The sequence below is a fragment of the Elephantulus edwardii genome, unplaced genomic scaffold (assembly GCF_000299155.1).
Source record: "Elephantulus edwardii isolate Elephantulus edwardi_28Jun2011 unplaced genomic scaffold, EleEdw1.0 scaffold00166, whole genome shotgun sequence".
Lineage (NCBI taxonomy): Eukaryota > Metazoa > Chordata > Mammalia > Macroscelidea > Macroscelididae > Elephantulus > Elephantulus edwardii.
Window position 1 is genome coordinate 3,017,279 of NW_006399916.1, and position 14,407 is coordinate 3,031,685.

Genomic DNA, 14,407 nt, shown 5'->3' on the forward strand with positions numbered 1-14,407 from the left:
AAAAGAAACAAAACACAAGCAATCTGGTGAGCTCTGGTGGCCTAGTGGCAAGAAGCTGCACTGCAGTCCCTGAGGCACACGGTTCAAAGCCACCAGATGCTTTGCTAGAGAAGGAGGGACAATCTCCTCCTGTACCAGTCAGATCCAATTTGATGTTACACACACAAAAAATAATTAAAAAAATTTTTAAAAATTTAAAAAACAATCAAAACCAGATCAAACATAACCTAGATTATTGGCATCAAGATTATGTAGCTTTAAGTTTGAATTACATCTCAACATAAACTCAATTCATTCCTGTTAAGCTGGATCTGACTCACAGTTGACCCTCCAGTGGGCTTTCAGAGGCGGTAACTAGGATGGGAGGAGACTGCTCATCCTTCTCCTTGAAACAGCTGGTAAATTAAAATCACATTCTTTGGGTTGGCAGTGTATGGATGCCAGGAAGTTCTTCATAAACACAGAAAATCTGCCCTCAAAACTAATTTCAGAGACAAGACCAAAAGTTGAAAATGATTTCTCAGCTAGAAGAAAGGCACAATTTTCACACAGTCAAGTGGGAATCTAATGGTAAGTGGTCCAAAGGCACTTCACGAGGTACTTCTGAAAAAAATTTTCACTGAAAATTCTATGGAACAGAGGCACACTTTTGATATACATGGGGTCACCATAACTGTGCAGCAACTGATGTTTGTATTAAAGCTACAGAAATGCAGATTTGGAGAATGTGGTGACCACAAAGTCCTCTAATCTTTATTTATTACCTACTTTGAGTAAGATAGTATGAGCAATATTAATTACTTACATTGTCAGATACTGTCAAGTTGAAGCACAAAGACTCACAAGGACCCTATGAACAATAGATCTGAGCCTTGCCCTATCCTGAATCATTCTCATAATTCATGCTCACACACAGTTGTGATCTCTGTGTCTATGTATCTCATTGAGGTTTTTCCTTTTCTTTTTTAAAATTTTTATTTCTTTATTGGTTTGCTTACAAAGTTTGCATACATTGTATTTCACACTGTTCTTCATTCACACTATGTTTCATACAATTCCCATTCATTATGTTCTCTAAGTCACCATTGGATTATGTCTACCATGACCCTGTCCTTCAGGTCCCCACCAGATCTTTCCCATTTCCTTATCTTCTCCCTCCACTCATCAAATTGTATAACTTTGTGATTTTGCCCCTACTCATTCTCACCTCTCTGCTCCCACCCCTTCTTCCTTTGGATACTCATGCATGTTCTACTAGTTACCCTTGTACTTTTACAATAATGGTCTTATGTGGTACTTGTTCTTATGAGACTAAGGTCACTCAGCATGATGTTCTCCAGTCTCTCCCAAGTTACGTAGTATTTTTTAAAACTGTTGTTCCTAAGTGTTGCATATTAAGTGATTGTGTGAATGTACCATAATTTCTAAATACATTCCATTGTGCTTAGGCATTTGGGCTGTTACCAGGAACATGGAAACAGCCCAAATGTATAACACTGCTATGGACATTAGTGTACAAGTCTCTTTGCCTCAGTTCTCATTTGCTCAGGGATATTCTACGCAGTGGAAAAGCTGAGTCATATGGAATTTCTATGTTCAGCTTTTTGAGGAAATGCCAAACTGTCTTCCAGAGTGGTTGTGCCATTTTACAATTCCACCAACAATGTATAAGATTTCCTAACTCTCCACTTCCTGTCCAACATTTATTACTTGTGATCCTGCTAAACTTTGCCACTGCTACTGAGATAAGATGGTATCTCACTGTGGTTTTGATTTGCATCTCTCTTATTGCCAGTGATATGGAACGTTTCTTCATGTGTCTGTTGGCTGTCCAAATGTCCTCCTCTGTGAAAAGTCTTTCTATGTCTTTTGTCAAATTTGTAATTGGATTATCAGTCTTTTTCTTCTAGAGACCCTGTAGGACTATGTAAACTTTTGTGATGAGACCCTTGTCTGAGATTGTATTGCCAAATGTTTGTTCCCAATCAGTAGGTTTTCTTTCATCCTGTTGGAAAATGTTTTTGATGTGCACAGAAATTTAATCTTTAGAATGTCCCATTCATCAATTTTATCCTATTCAGATTGTGCATTTCTGTCTGTATTTGGTAGTCTCTTCATACCATAGACCTTCTAAACTTGGTCCCAGTTTGTCTCTAATGAGCTTTATGGTTTGGGGTTTTATTCTGAGGTCTCCTATCCTCCTTGAGTTGATTTCTCTGTATGGCATGAGATATGGACCCTGTTTCCGCTTTCTGCAGGTGGCAGTCCAGTTTTGCCAGCACCATTTGTTGAAGTGGTTTTCATCTCCCCATTTGATAGGTTTTATTTCCTTTTCGACTATCAGTTGACCATAGATAAATGAGTCCATTTCTGGGTTCTCAATTCTGTTCCATTGGTCTATATGGCTGTCATTGTACCAGTACCATGCTGTTTTTCTAACTACTGCTGTGTAGCGGATTTTAAGCTCAGGGAGTGCTATGCCTCCCACTTCGTTTTTGTTTTTCAGAAGTGCCCTGCTTATTCAAGGTTTCTTCCCTTTCCAAATAAACTTAACAATTTCCCTTTCAAAATCCTTGAAAAATGAATTTGGTATCTGTACTGGGATTCTGTTGAACATGTAGCTTGCTTTTGGTAAGATTGTTATTTTCACAATATTGATTCTTCCTATCTATGAACAGGGAACATTTTTCCATTTATTCAGGTCTTTTATTGTTTCTCGAAGAAATGTTCTGTAGGGTTTTGGGTACATGTCTTTTGTGTTTCTAGTGAGGTTCATTCTCAAGTATCTCAACCTGGGGATCACTATTGTAAATGATATTGTTTTCTCTGTTTCCTACTCTGAGTTTTCCTTGTTACTGTAGAGGAATCCACTGCCTTTCAGATATGGTATCCTGTCACCCTACTACACTGGTCTACTAACTCTAACAGGGTTTTCTGTTGAATCATTGTGGTTTTCTGTGTACACGATCATATCATATGCTTATAGCAACAGATTAAGCATCTCTTTGCCAAACTGGATGCCTCTTATTGTCTCTTCTTATTGTATTGTGCTAGCAAGTACTTTCAATACAATACTGAATAGAAGTGTGATAGTGGGCATCCTTGTCTGGTCCCTGTTCACAAGGAAAATATTTCTAGACTTTCTTTACTGAAAATTTTATTGGTTCTTGGTTTTGCATATATACTTTTACCTATGTTGAGGGAATTCCTCTTTATTCCTTTTTCAATGAGTGTCTTAATCAGCAAGGGGTGCTGGAGCTTGTCAAATGCCTTTTCTGCATCAATTGCTAGGATCATATAGTTCTTATTAGTTCTGTTAATATAGTGAATTATGTTTATTTCTTATGTCAAACCATCCTTGCCTACTACCTTTTATGAATCCCACTTGATCATGATGATTTTTTTTAATGTGCTTTTGTATTCTTTGGCTAGGATTTCTGAAGCTATGTTCATGAGAGATTTTGGTCTGTAGTTTCTGTTTCTGTAACATCCTTGCCTGGTATTGGTATTTGGGTTATTTTTGCTTCATAAAATGTCTCTTGGAGAGTTCCTTCTTTTTCTATTCTTTTTAAATAATTTGAGGGGAATTAGTGACAGATGTTCTCTGGATGTTTGGTAGAATTCAGCCATGAAGCTCTCTGGCCCAGGACATTTTTTTGTGGGAGAGTCTTTTTATGAACTGCTCGATTTCTATATTTTTGATGGGTCAGTTCAAGTGGTCTATATCTGTCTGTAATCCAGGTGGAGCATGGGTTTCAATAAATTTGTCCATTTTCTCTAAGTTTTCAAAATTATCAGAGTACAGCTTGGACCAAGAGGCAGTAGTCAGAACAGAGCAGGGTAACACTGCATGGTTCAAAATTGGGAAGGGTGTACGCCAGGGATGCATCCTGTCTCCATACCTTTTCAACATGTATGCAGAGCAGATTATCCGAGAGCCTGGGGTCTATGAGGAGAATTGTGGCATCAGGACTGGTGGAAGATCTATTAACAATCTGCGTTATGCAGATGACACAACCCTGCTTGCTGAAACTGAGGAGGACCTCATGCACTTGCTGCGCAGGGTCAAGGACTGAGGCTCAATGTCAAGAAGACAAAGATTCTCACCACTGGATCAATTGGCGGCGTCAGGATGGCTGACGAAGATATTGAGATTGTTCACAGCTTCAGTTTGCTCAGCTCCACAGTCAACACTCTTGGCACCAGCAGTCAGGAAATCAAAAAGCATATCGCGATGGGAAAGTCTGCTGTTAGGAACCTCTCTAAAGTACTCAGGAGCAACGGTGTCTCTCTGGAGACTAAGGTGCGCCTGATACAGGCCATGGTATTTGCAATCGCTTGTTATGCATCAGAGAGTTGGACAATGACTAGGGAGGACAGAAGGAGAGTGGATGCTTTTGAGCTGTGGTGCTGGAGAAGAGTACTGAATGTACCACGGACTGCCAGGTAAACAAACAGATTCATCTTGGAGAGGATTAAACCAAGCTACTCCTTGGAGGCAAGGATTCTGGGGCTTCGTCTGACATACTTTGGACATGTTGCCAGAAAGGACGCATCCTTGGAGAGGGACATCATGCTTGGGAGGGTGGAGGGACAGCGCAGGAGGGGAAGACTCTTTATGAGATGGATTGATTCGGTGACTGGGTTAATCGGGATGGGTGTCTCAGAGGCAGTGTGGTTGGCGCATGATAGAGCAGGGTTTAGGGCTGTTGTGCATAGGGTCACTATGAGTCACAAACGACTCGACGGCACATAACAACAACAACAACAACAGCTTTTCATAATATTCTGATATTAAAGACATAATTGTCTGTGTTTCTGTTGTGACAGAACCTTTATCATTTCTTAATCGAGTCATTTGTGTCTTTTGTAAATTTGACAGTGATTTGTCAATTTTATTGACCCTTTAGAAAAATCAGCTCCTGCCTTTGTTGATAGTTTCAATTACTTTCTGTTTTCTACCTCATTGATTTCAGCTCTTGTTCTTATAATTTCCTTTCTTCTAGAGGCTGTGGGGTTAGAACGTTGTTCTTTTTTTTTATGGAGATACTGAATTAGATCACTAAATCTACTTCTTTCTTCATTTTTAATGTGTTTGCCTATAGCTATGGACTGCCCCTGAGGCCTGCCTTAGCTGCATCACAGAGGTTTTGGTATGTTGTCTTTTCATTATCATTTATTTCAAGAAACTTTTAAAATTCATTCTTTATTTCTGCTATAATTCAATAGTGTTCTAACAGGGAGTTATTTCGTTTCTACATGGGTAGTTTTATAAGCTTTATATTCTTGTGGTTAAATTATATTTTTACGGCATTGTGGTCTGAGAAGATACTTTGTATTATTTTAATATTTTTAAAATTTTTTGAGGCTTGTTTTGTGTCTTACTATGTGATCTATTCTAGAGAATGTATTATGTGCACTGGAGAAGAAAATGAATTGAGTTTTAGTTATGTGCAGTACTCAGAATACATACACAAGTTCAAGTTGGCTGAATGTATAGTTTAGACTTCTGCATGTTTGTTTGTTTGCTTTTAAGTTGATCTATCTTTTGGTGAATGTGGTGTGTTACAGTCTCCTACCACTATAATGGTGCTGTCTATTTCTGTCTTCAATTCTGTTAACTGCTGTTTTATGTATTTTGCAGGTCTATCATTTGACGCATAGACGTTAACAAAGGTTATGGTCTTCTTGATCTAATATGCCTTTCGTCATTATATAGTGCCCTTTCTCATATTTTCTGGTGATTTATATTGAAGATTATTTTATTAGAGATCAGTATTTTCACCTCTGCTTTTTTGGTGATGCCATTTGTTTGGTATATTTATTTTCTGGTCTTTGATTTCTAGTCTATCCTTCTCTTCATTTCTTAGATATGTATCTTGCAGATAATATATTGTTCGGCTTTATTTTTTTACTCATTATGCTACTTTATTTTCTCTTGATTGGTGCATTTAGTCCATTCATATTAAGTATGATTACTGACAGGTCAGGTTTTATCATTGTCATTTGTAGCGTCTCGTGTTTGTTGTTTCTAGCTACTATGGTCCATCCATTTTCCTTTGGTGACTCCATATAAAGGACTTCCCTTAAAAGTTCTTGTAGATTTGGTCTTGTTTTCACAAATTTCTTATGTTTCTTCTTTTCTACAAAGGATCTGATTTGTACTTCATAATTGATGGAAAGTTTTGATGAATCCTTGGTTGGCAATTATTTTCTTTCTGCATATGCCATCTCATTATTTTTCTTGATCACATGGTTTCTGCTGAGAAATCATAACTTAATCTAATTGCTTTTCCTTTGTAGGTTACTATTTGTTTTTCTCATACTGCTTTTTTTTCCTCATGCTGCTTTTAATATGCTATCCTTACTTTTATTTTAGAGAATTTGACTGCGATATGTATTGATGTTTTTCTTTTGGGGTATAGTCTATTTGGTATTTTATTTACAGATTGAATGGGTATGAAAAGATAATACAGCCCTGACATACTCCCTTCTTAATTTTAAATCATGCAGTATTCCCCTGTTTTGTTCACACAATAGCCTCCAGGTCCAGGTATAGGTCACACATTAAACATAATTAAGGACTCTGGGATTCCTGTTCTTTTCCATTTCAGACACAACTTTTTCTGATCCACATAGTCAAATGTCTTTGCATAGTCAATAAATCACAAATTAATATTTTTCTATTATTCTTTTCAGCCAGGATATATTTGACATTGCAATGATATCCCTTTTGCCATAGCCTCTTCCAAATCCTGCTTGAATTTATGATAGTTCCTTATCTATATATTTTTCTAGCCTTTTTTCAATGATCTTCAGTAGCATTTTGCTTGTATGTGATATTAATGATAGTTCTCAATAGTGTCCCACACTCAGTTGGATCACCTTTCTTGAGAATGGAAACAAATATAGATTTCTTCCAATTCCAATTGGCTAGACAGTTGCCCTCCAAATTTCTTGGCATAGACTGGTGAGTGCATCTAAGGTTATATCTGTTAACTGAAACAAGTTAATTGGTATCTCATCAGTTCCTGGGGCCTTATTTTTTGTCAGTGTCTTCAATGTAGTTCTCACTTCTTTTTTCATTACCATTGGTTCCTGTTCATATGGTACTTCCTAAATTTTTTTCACTATCAATAATTTCTTTCTATTTACAGTTATTCTGTGTATTTCCTCTATCTCCTTTTGATGCTTTCTGGGACATTCAATATATTGTCTTTAGTGTCTTTTAATAATGTGATTACTGGCTTACATTTGTTTTCAGTTCTCTCAGTTTGAGAAATGTAGAGTGAATTCTTCCCTTTTAGTTCTCCAGTTCCAGCTCTTTGCAACTTCTATTATAATACTTTGCTTTGTCCTCTCATGCTGCTCTTTGAAAATATCTGTTCAGCACTTTTACATCAGCATGTTTTCTTTTGATTTGGATTATTGATGCTCCAGTGCAAATTTTAGAATCTCTTCTGATATAAATTTCATTTTTTTTTACCCCTTCTCCTCTGTTTTTGTAATGATCTTTTGCTGTTTCCTTGACATAATCCTACAGCTCATCTGAGTGCGGCATCAGCATTGGAGAAAGACTCATCAATTACCTGTATTATGCAGATGACACAACCTTGCTTGCTTTAAAGTAAGGAGGATTTGTTTCAGAAGATCAAGGAATGCAGCCTTCAGTATGGATTGCATCTCAATGTGAAGAAAACAAAGATTCTTACTACTGACCAAAAGGCAACATCATGATGGATGAAGATGAGACTGAAACTCTCAAGTTTCATTTTCTTGGATTCATAATTAACACACATACCAGCAGTTAATAAGGAGATGCATAACTTGGGGAAAATCTGCAATCTGGGACCTCTCCAAATTACTGAGGAGTAATGATGTCAGTTTGAGGACTAAAATGCATCTGATTCAAGCCATCGTGTTTTAGATTAGCTGGACAATGAATATGGATGACAGAAAAAGAATTGATGCCTTGGAGCTGTGGTGTTGGAAAAAAAAAACAACTACTGAACATCCTATGGATGGCCAAGAGAACAAATAGCTATGTCTTGGAGACAGTGCAGCCAGAGTGCTCTTTGAAGGCAAGAATGATGAGGTTTCACCTGACATACTTTGAGCATGTTGCTAGGAGGGGCTATTCCTTGGAGAGGAACATGTTGCTGGTAAAGGTGGTGAGCTGGCAAAGGAGAAGACGACCCTCAACCAGATGGATTGACATGGTGTCTGCCACAATGGGCTCTTTGTGTCAGGAAGTGTGATGATGACACAGGATAGAACAAGTTTCAGATCTTTTTTTCACAGGGTCACTATGATTTGTAGTTGACTAGACAACATCTAACAACAAGAACAACAACAGCTATTTGATATTCACTGAGCCTCTTTACTGTGTATTTCTTTTTCTTCATAATACCCATGAAGTTTTCTTCTAGTGTCTCTTCCACAATTTTCTTAGTGATTTCTCTCTCCCTTTCGTATTCTGGAATTCCAATTATAATTATGTTTATCCTTGATGTCATCCCACATGATTTTAACTTTCTTTTTTTTTTTTTTACATTTCATCTCTGATTTTTCTTCTAGAGTGTTCCCACTCAGGTACTTGTCTTCCAACTCACTGACTCTCTGATCCATCTCTTCTGTTCTACTGTTTCATCCCTCGAATGTGTTGGGCATATCTGCCATTTCAGTCTTCATATATTCTGATTGCATTTTTTCTTTTTCTTTGTTTTTCCTTTTTTTCTTTTTGTAGCTGTTAAAATGCCCCCATATCTACATATATCTTCTGCCTTCTTTATTCTGGTGTATTTACTGAGTCTACAATATTATCTTCTTTTTTGGAGAGAGCCTAAGTTGTTGTTTGGTTGCTTTTTATTTTCAGTATTTGAAGCTGCCTACTGCTTTCTTGACATTATATGAAGTTTTTCTTGATAATTGGTAGGCCAGCTGTTCCTATTATGCCTGCATTCATTGTCTTTACAATGTTAGTGACTAATCTCCAGTTTAAAATATTTAACCTTTGATGTTAACAACTCACTCTACTGAAAGTACTTTTTGGTAAAATTTGCCTTTTCTAAAATGCTTCAGGTTCACTCTGATCTACACTGCAATCTTGTAGGAATTTTTCCTTATTGTAGTCTCCTCTCCCAAATTCTATTGTCTCCCATCAATTACAGAGTTGCTGAGTGATGCAAGACCAGGTGCTCAACTTGAGTAGTTTAAGTCCAGGGGCATTTCAAGTCAGCTCTCATTTTCACAGCTCAACCTGCCAGCTTAGAAAGCCTTTCCTTTGCTTTTAGCTCTCTGTTCAAAACTCTGGTCTTGTTTGGCATCTGGGATTGCTTTACAGAGGCGGAGGAAAAGATCCCCAAATGGAGGGATCTTTCCTCAAGGAAATTTCAGTCCCTTCTCTCCCCCAGTATGCACCTAAAGTGCTGGCTCTGGGGAAGAATATCTCACAAGGTGGTGCTGTGCCTTCTCTCCTGAAGCTTAATGTCTTCCTGTGTTTCTGGAGTGGTGCAAGATCAGGGGTGCCTACTTAAGCAGTTTGTATGCAGGGGATCTCAAGTCAGTTTTCCTTCTTGCATAAAGCTGAGAATGCCTTTCCCATTCTTGTAGCTGTTTCCCAAACTCTCTTGTCCTGTTTGGCACCTGGGATGGCCTTGTAGTGGTGGAAGCAAGGATCCTCAAATGGAGAGACCTTTCCCCAGGAAAGTTTCTTCACTCACACACCACTAAAGTTTCTTCTTCTCTTTTGCTGACTTTCTACCATTTCCAGCATAGTATAATTTTCCAAAGACTAGTCCCTCCTGTCATCATGACCAAAATATCTGAGATAAAATTTCACCATTCTTGCCTCTAAGTAGCACCAGTTATACTTTCTCCTATGCAGATTTGTGTGTCCTTTTGCCAATCTTAAGTTCAATATTCTTTACGGATACCATAATTCAAAGGTATCAGTTCATAGGTCTCCATTATTTATTGTCCAACTTTCAAATTTATCAAATAATATGGCTTGGGTCAGGTACATCTTTGTCTTTAAATGAACATGCTCATTCTTAAGCACTTTAAAAAAGGTCCTTAAATAGAGCAGCACTGAAGAGAATTACATATTTTCTGAACTAGCCTTCCTTATTAGCCATCAGCTCTGAAATGCTTCCACTGAAACACTTAATGTCACTCAGTCTGACACTACCATGAGGACATAAGATGATTATTTCTACTGGTATTATATTAATAAACTTGTGCATTCACACAATTTCTTGGCAGTATAAATCTCTTTTGTGTAAAACAAAAACATCCAAAGAAACTAACAATTTTGAGAAGGGCAAGTGGGGGTTGCTCTGTCAAAACAGGAAGCTGTTCCTCTAAGCCAAAGGTTCCTTCCCTATCCCTAAACTCTCTGGGGGATAATTCACATCTTCCCAGAGCCTCTAAGATTGCTGACACTTCATAAAATCTTTACTCATTCCACCTTTTAAGGATTCTATCTTCATGTAGACAACTTGATCTCAATTTAGGAATGATGAGTAAGGTCAAGTAGGGAAAAAAAAATTAGATGTTCTGTGCCTGAACAGTGAGAAGTTACCTCTTTAAAACTTAACTAGTTATAGAGAAAGAAAAATAATTTCATTATTTCCCTATGGCCTGTTTATGGAAGCTATATGCTCAGAGCAAACCAGAGGAGAAATGGGCATTGGGCGGAATGCACCTCTTCCTGGAAGAGATTCTGGCGGTTCTTAAGAGCCCGCAGCCGGTTTTGCTTGTCCTCGTGCTCCAAGTGCTCATCTGGAGGGTGGAAGTAGCCGATCAGATCCTGGAGACTGAGACTGACAGACTCGATGGGCAAATCCACGGGGGTTGTCTTCACTTTTTTGCTGAGAACATCAAGGCCTCTGAAACAAATGACAGATAGTTCTCTCTATGAATGCTGCACAGTGTCAGGCCCTTATTATTTTTAAGTTTCTACATGATGACACAATTTTCCCCTTCTCTCATATGTCTCTTTTTCTCCCTATATACATACATGAACATTTAAATAATCATAAAGAATTTATATACATACTAGAAAACCTGTAATATGTCATGTGCAAATCACACCAAGTCCACTGCTGTTGACCTAAATCTGGCCCACTTGTTATAGAATAAAATTAGGCTACAGTATGACTGTCTTGGTTGTAATCTTTTAACAAACTTCCCATGTCTTTCCCCTGCAGGACTGTTGGATGGGTTAAAATCTTAAATTTTAAAATTAGTAGATAAGCACAATCATTTCTTCATCTAAGCACCTTTATACCAAGTCAATGTTATATTGTAAATACTAATATTAAGAAGGCTCAGATAGCATAGCTGGAAGGGAATTATGCTGCTTGTCCAAAGGTGGCACCTCTGGCTGTTGGAGTCCCTCGGTGGCTTTCTGAGAGAATGATGGGAAATCTCCTCCCATGAGATCTGCAAGTCTCTCAAAAGCCACAGCAGGGTCAGCTAGGAGTCTGTTCTGACTCAACATGAATGAATAATATTAAGAGAGACCATAACTTTCTTTTTCACTCATTATTTTTTCTCTTTGCAAGGTTGCACTGCTAACCCAAAGACCCCACTTGACTGGCAGTTTGAATTCACCAGTAGCTTCACAGAAGAAAGAGGGGCAATGTTCTCCTCTTGTGATTTATAGCCTCAGAAACCAACTAAACAGCAGTGAGTGAGTGATCCCATTCTTGGGAAAGTCTGTTGGCATGTTTTATTACATATTGTGCAGCTAACCAAAAGGTTGAAGGTTGAAATGCACAAGCTGCTCTACAGGAGAAAGATGGGTGCATATAGGTGGCCCACGCTGGAATCTGATCTCCCACCACACTAGAGACAAAGGAGCACACCAAGCTGTAGAAGAAAAGGTCAGAAGTGGTGGGGACTCTGTGCCAAGAGCAAGCATTCTCCACTGCTTGTGGGGAGACAGGACTGAGGCACCCCTGGGGTTGTAGGTACATTTATGTGGGGGTCCTTGCCTCTGTAGGTGCAGGGTCACTCCAGGGACCAAAAAGGACAAGAGATTTTTAGTACAGAGAACTTCAGGCAGGGGGAAGCTATTTTTGTAGCTCAGAAACCCTGCACACAAGCTGCTTGAGCTGGCAGCCTGCATCTCTAATCTCGTGCCACTCCAGAGACAAAGAAAGACATTAAGCTCCAGGAGAAAAGGTGCATGAGAAACTGCTTGAGTAGACCACCTGGTCTCACACCATGCAGCCACTTCATTTATGAAAGAGGCCTATAGAGTTGATGTCAGGGGACTACTTTAAGGTGGGAATCCTACGGGGCTGCAGTGCAGAACAGAGAGAACCTCAAAGATTTAAGGAAAGACACTTCCCCCCTCCAAAAGGACTTACAATGGAGTGAATACTTTACCACATTTTAACTTGGCAACTAACTAGTAACATTATATAGGTGTACCAGCAACAACTTACACAGATACAACAGAAATTATTTAACACTTATCAAGAAAAACTTCACATAATGTAAAGAAAGGAGCAGGCAGTTTCAAACACCATGAAAAAACAAATTAAGCCTTCTTAAAATAACCTCCAAAACCAAACCAAAACAACAACAACAAAAACCCCCAAAACAGAGAATATCAGAGACCTCAATAAACACCCTAGAGTCAAGAAGGCAAATGACATATGTTTATAGACAGACTTTCAAACAGCTATGAATAATAGTATAAATGCTAAAAGAAACAATGGATACCACAGATAAAGGGAAGAGGTAGAAAACCTGAAAAAAAAATATATATTGATGAAGAGTTATTTGAACTGCTTTGGGAAAAGGTACAAATTATGGAAGAAACAATGGAAATCAACAAGAAAGCAAATGCTCCAAAGACACAGGCACAGAAGAAATACGTTGATAAGAAGGAACTTGAACAAATAGGAAAGAAAATGCAAAAAAAAAGGAAGATTAGTATGAGAACTTAAAAAATCATCATAAGATAGAGAGGATACTGCCAACACAGTACTAGAAATACCAGAAAGTCATGAAAATGCAATCCAGAACATTAAGAATGAAATGGCAGAAGTGTCCAACACCTTGGAAGGATGAAATGTAGAATAAAGAGATGGCACAGGGAGTCAGTGAGCTGGAAGACAAGAACTGCAATGGAAATATACTAGAAGAAACATCAGAGATGAAACATAAAGAAAATGAAGAAAATATTAGAATTATGTGGATGACATCAAAAGGAATAATATATGTTTGACTGGAATTTCAGAATATGACCAGGATAGAGAAATCACTGAGAAAATTGTGGAAGACGTCCTAGAAGAAAACATCCAAGGTATTATGAAGAATGAGGAAATACACATGCAGGAAGCTCAGTGAACAACAAACAGACTAGACCTAAAAAAGAAAATATCCAGTCATATCATAGTCAAATTCTCCAAAATAAAGGATATAGGTAGAATATCAAGAGTAGCACAAGAAAAACAAAAAGTCATCTGCAAAATAAAAGCAACCAGATTAAGTTCTGATTTTTCAGCAGAAACCATGAGAGCAAGAAGACAATGAGATGGTATATTAAGAAAGCTGAAGGAAAACAACTGCCAAGCCAACCAAGATCCTATACCCAGTGAAGTTCTCCATCAAATACAAAGGAGATATCACATTCTTTGCAGAAAAGAAAGAACTTAAGGAATTTGTGGAAACAAGAACAAACCTGGAAGAATTTTAAAGGAAAGTCCTACACACAGACACTCTAAAGGAAAGTGGGTACACCATAGTAAAAAGAAACAACAACAGAATATTAAACACAACTAAATGACAACAATAAAGCCTGGCCTGTCACTCATCACACTTAATATGAAAGGAATTAATGCACCAATCAAGGGGGGGAAAAAAGAGTAGCAAAATGGATGATAAAAAAAGCAAAGTCCATCAATATTTTGTCTACAAGAGACAAAATGTATAAATACATACATACACACACACACATACATACATACATATGTACATACATACATACATACATAGAAAGACTCAAAATCAAAGGCTGGAAAAAAATATACCAGGTAAATGGCATCCACAAAAAAGCAGGAGTGGAAATACTAATTTCTGAAAAAATAGACTTCAAAATTAAAATAATCAAAAAAGATAAGAAAGGTAATATATAGTGATTAAAGGAACAATAGATCAAGAGGACATAACATCGGTCAAAATTTATGTACCAAATATGTTGTTGTTGTTATTGTTGTTACGTGGCGTCAAGCCGTTTGCGACTCATAGCAACCCTACGTACAACAGCCCTAAAACCCGCTCTATCCTGTGCCAACTGGACTGCATCTGACACACCCAACCCAATTACCTCAGTCACTGAATCAATCCACCTCCTAGAGGGTCTTCCCCTCCTGTGCTGTCCCTCCACCCT

At 37.9% G+C, this 14,407-nt stretch overlaps 1 protein-coding gene across 1 annotated transcript in view; it reads right to left on the bottom strand.

Moving 5' to 3' along the window:
* The window catches only part of RYR2 (ryanodine receptor 2 (cardiac)), an 814,526-nt gene that overhangs the window by 508,795 nt on the left and 291,324 nt on the right, over positions 1-14,407 (bottom strand). Inside the window, exon 15 of the mRNA XM_006895387.1 lies at positions 10,706-10,889. Within this exon, the coding sequence (XP_006895449.1) occupies positions 10,706-10,889 (184 nt within the window). The remainder of the gene's footprint in view (positions 1-10,705; positions 10,890-14,407) is intronic.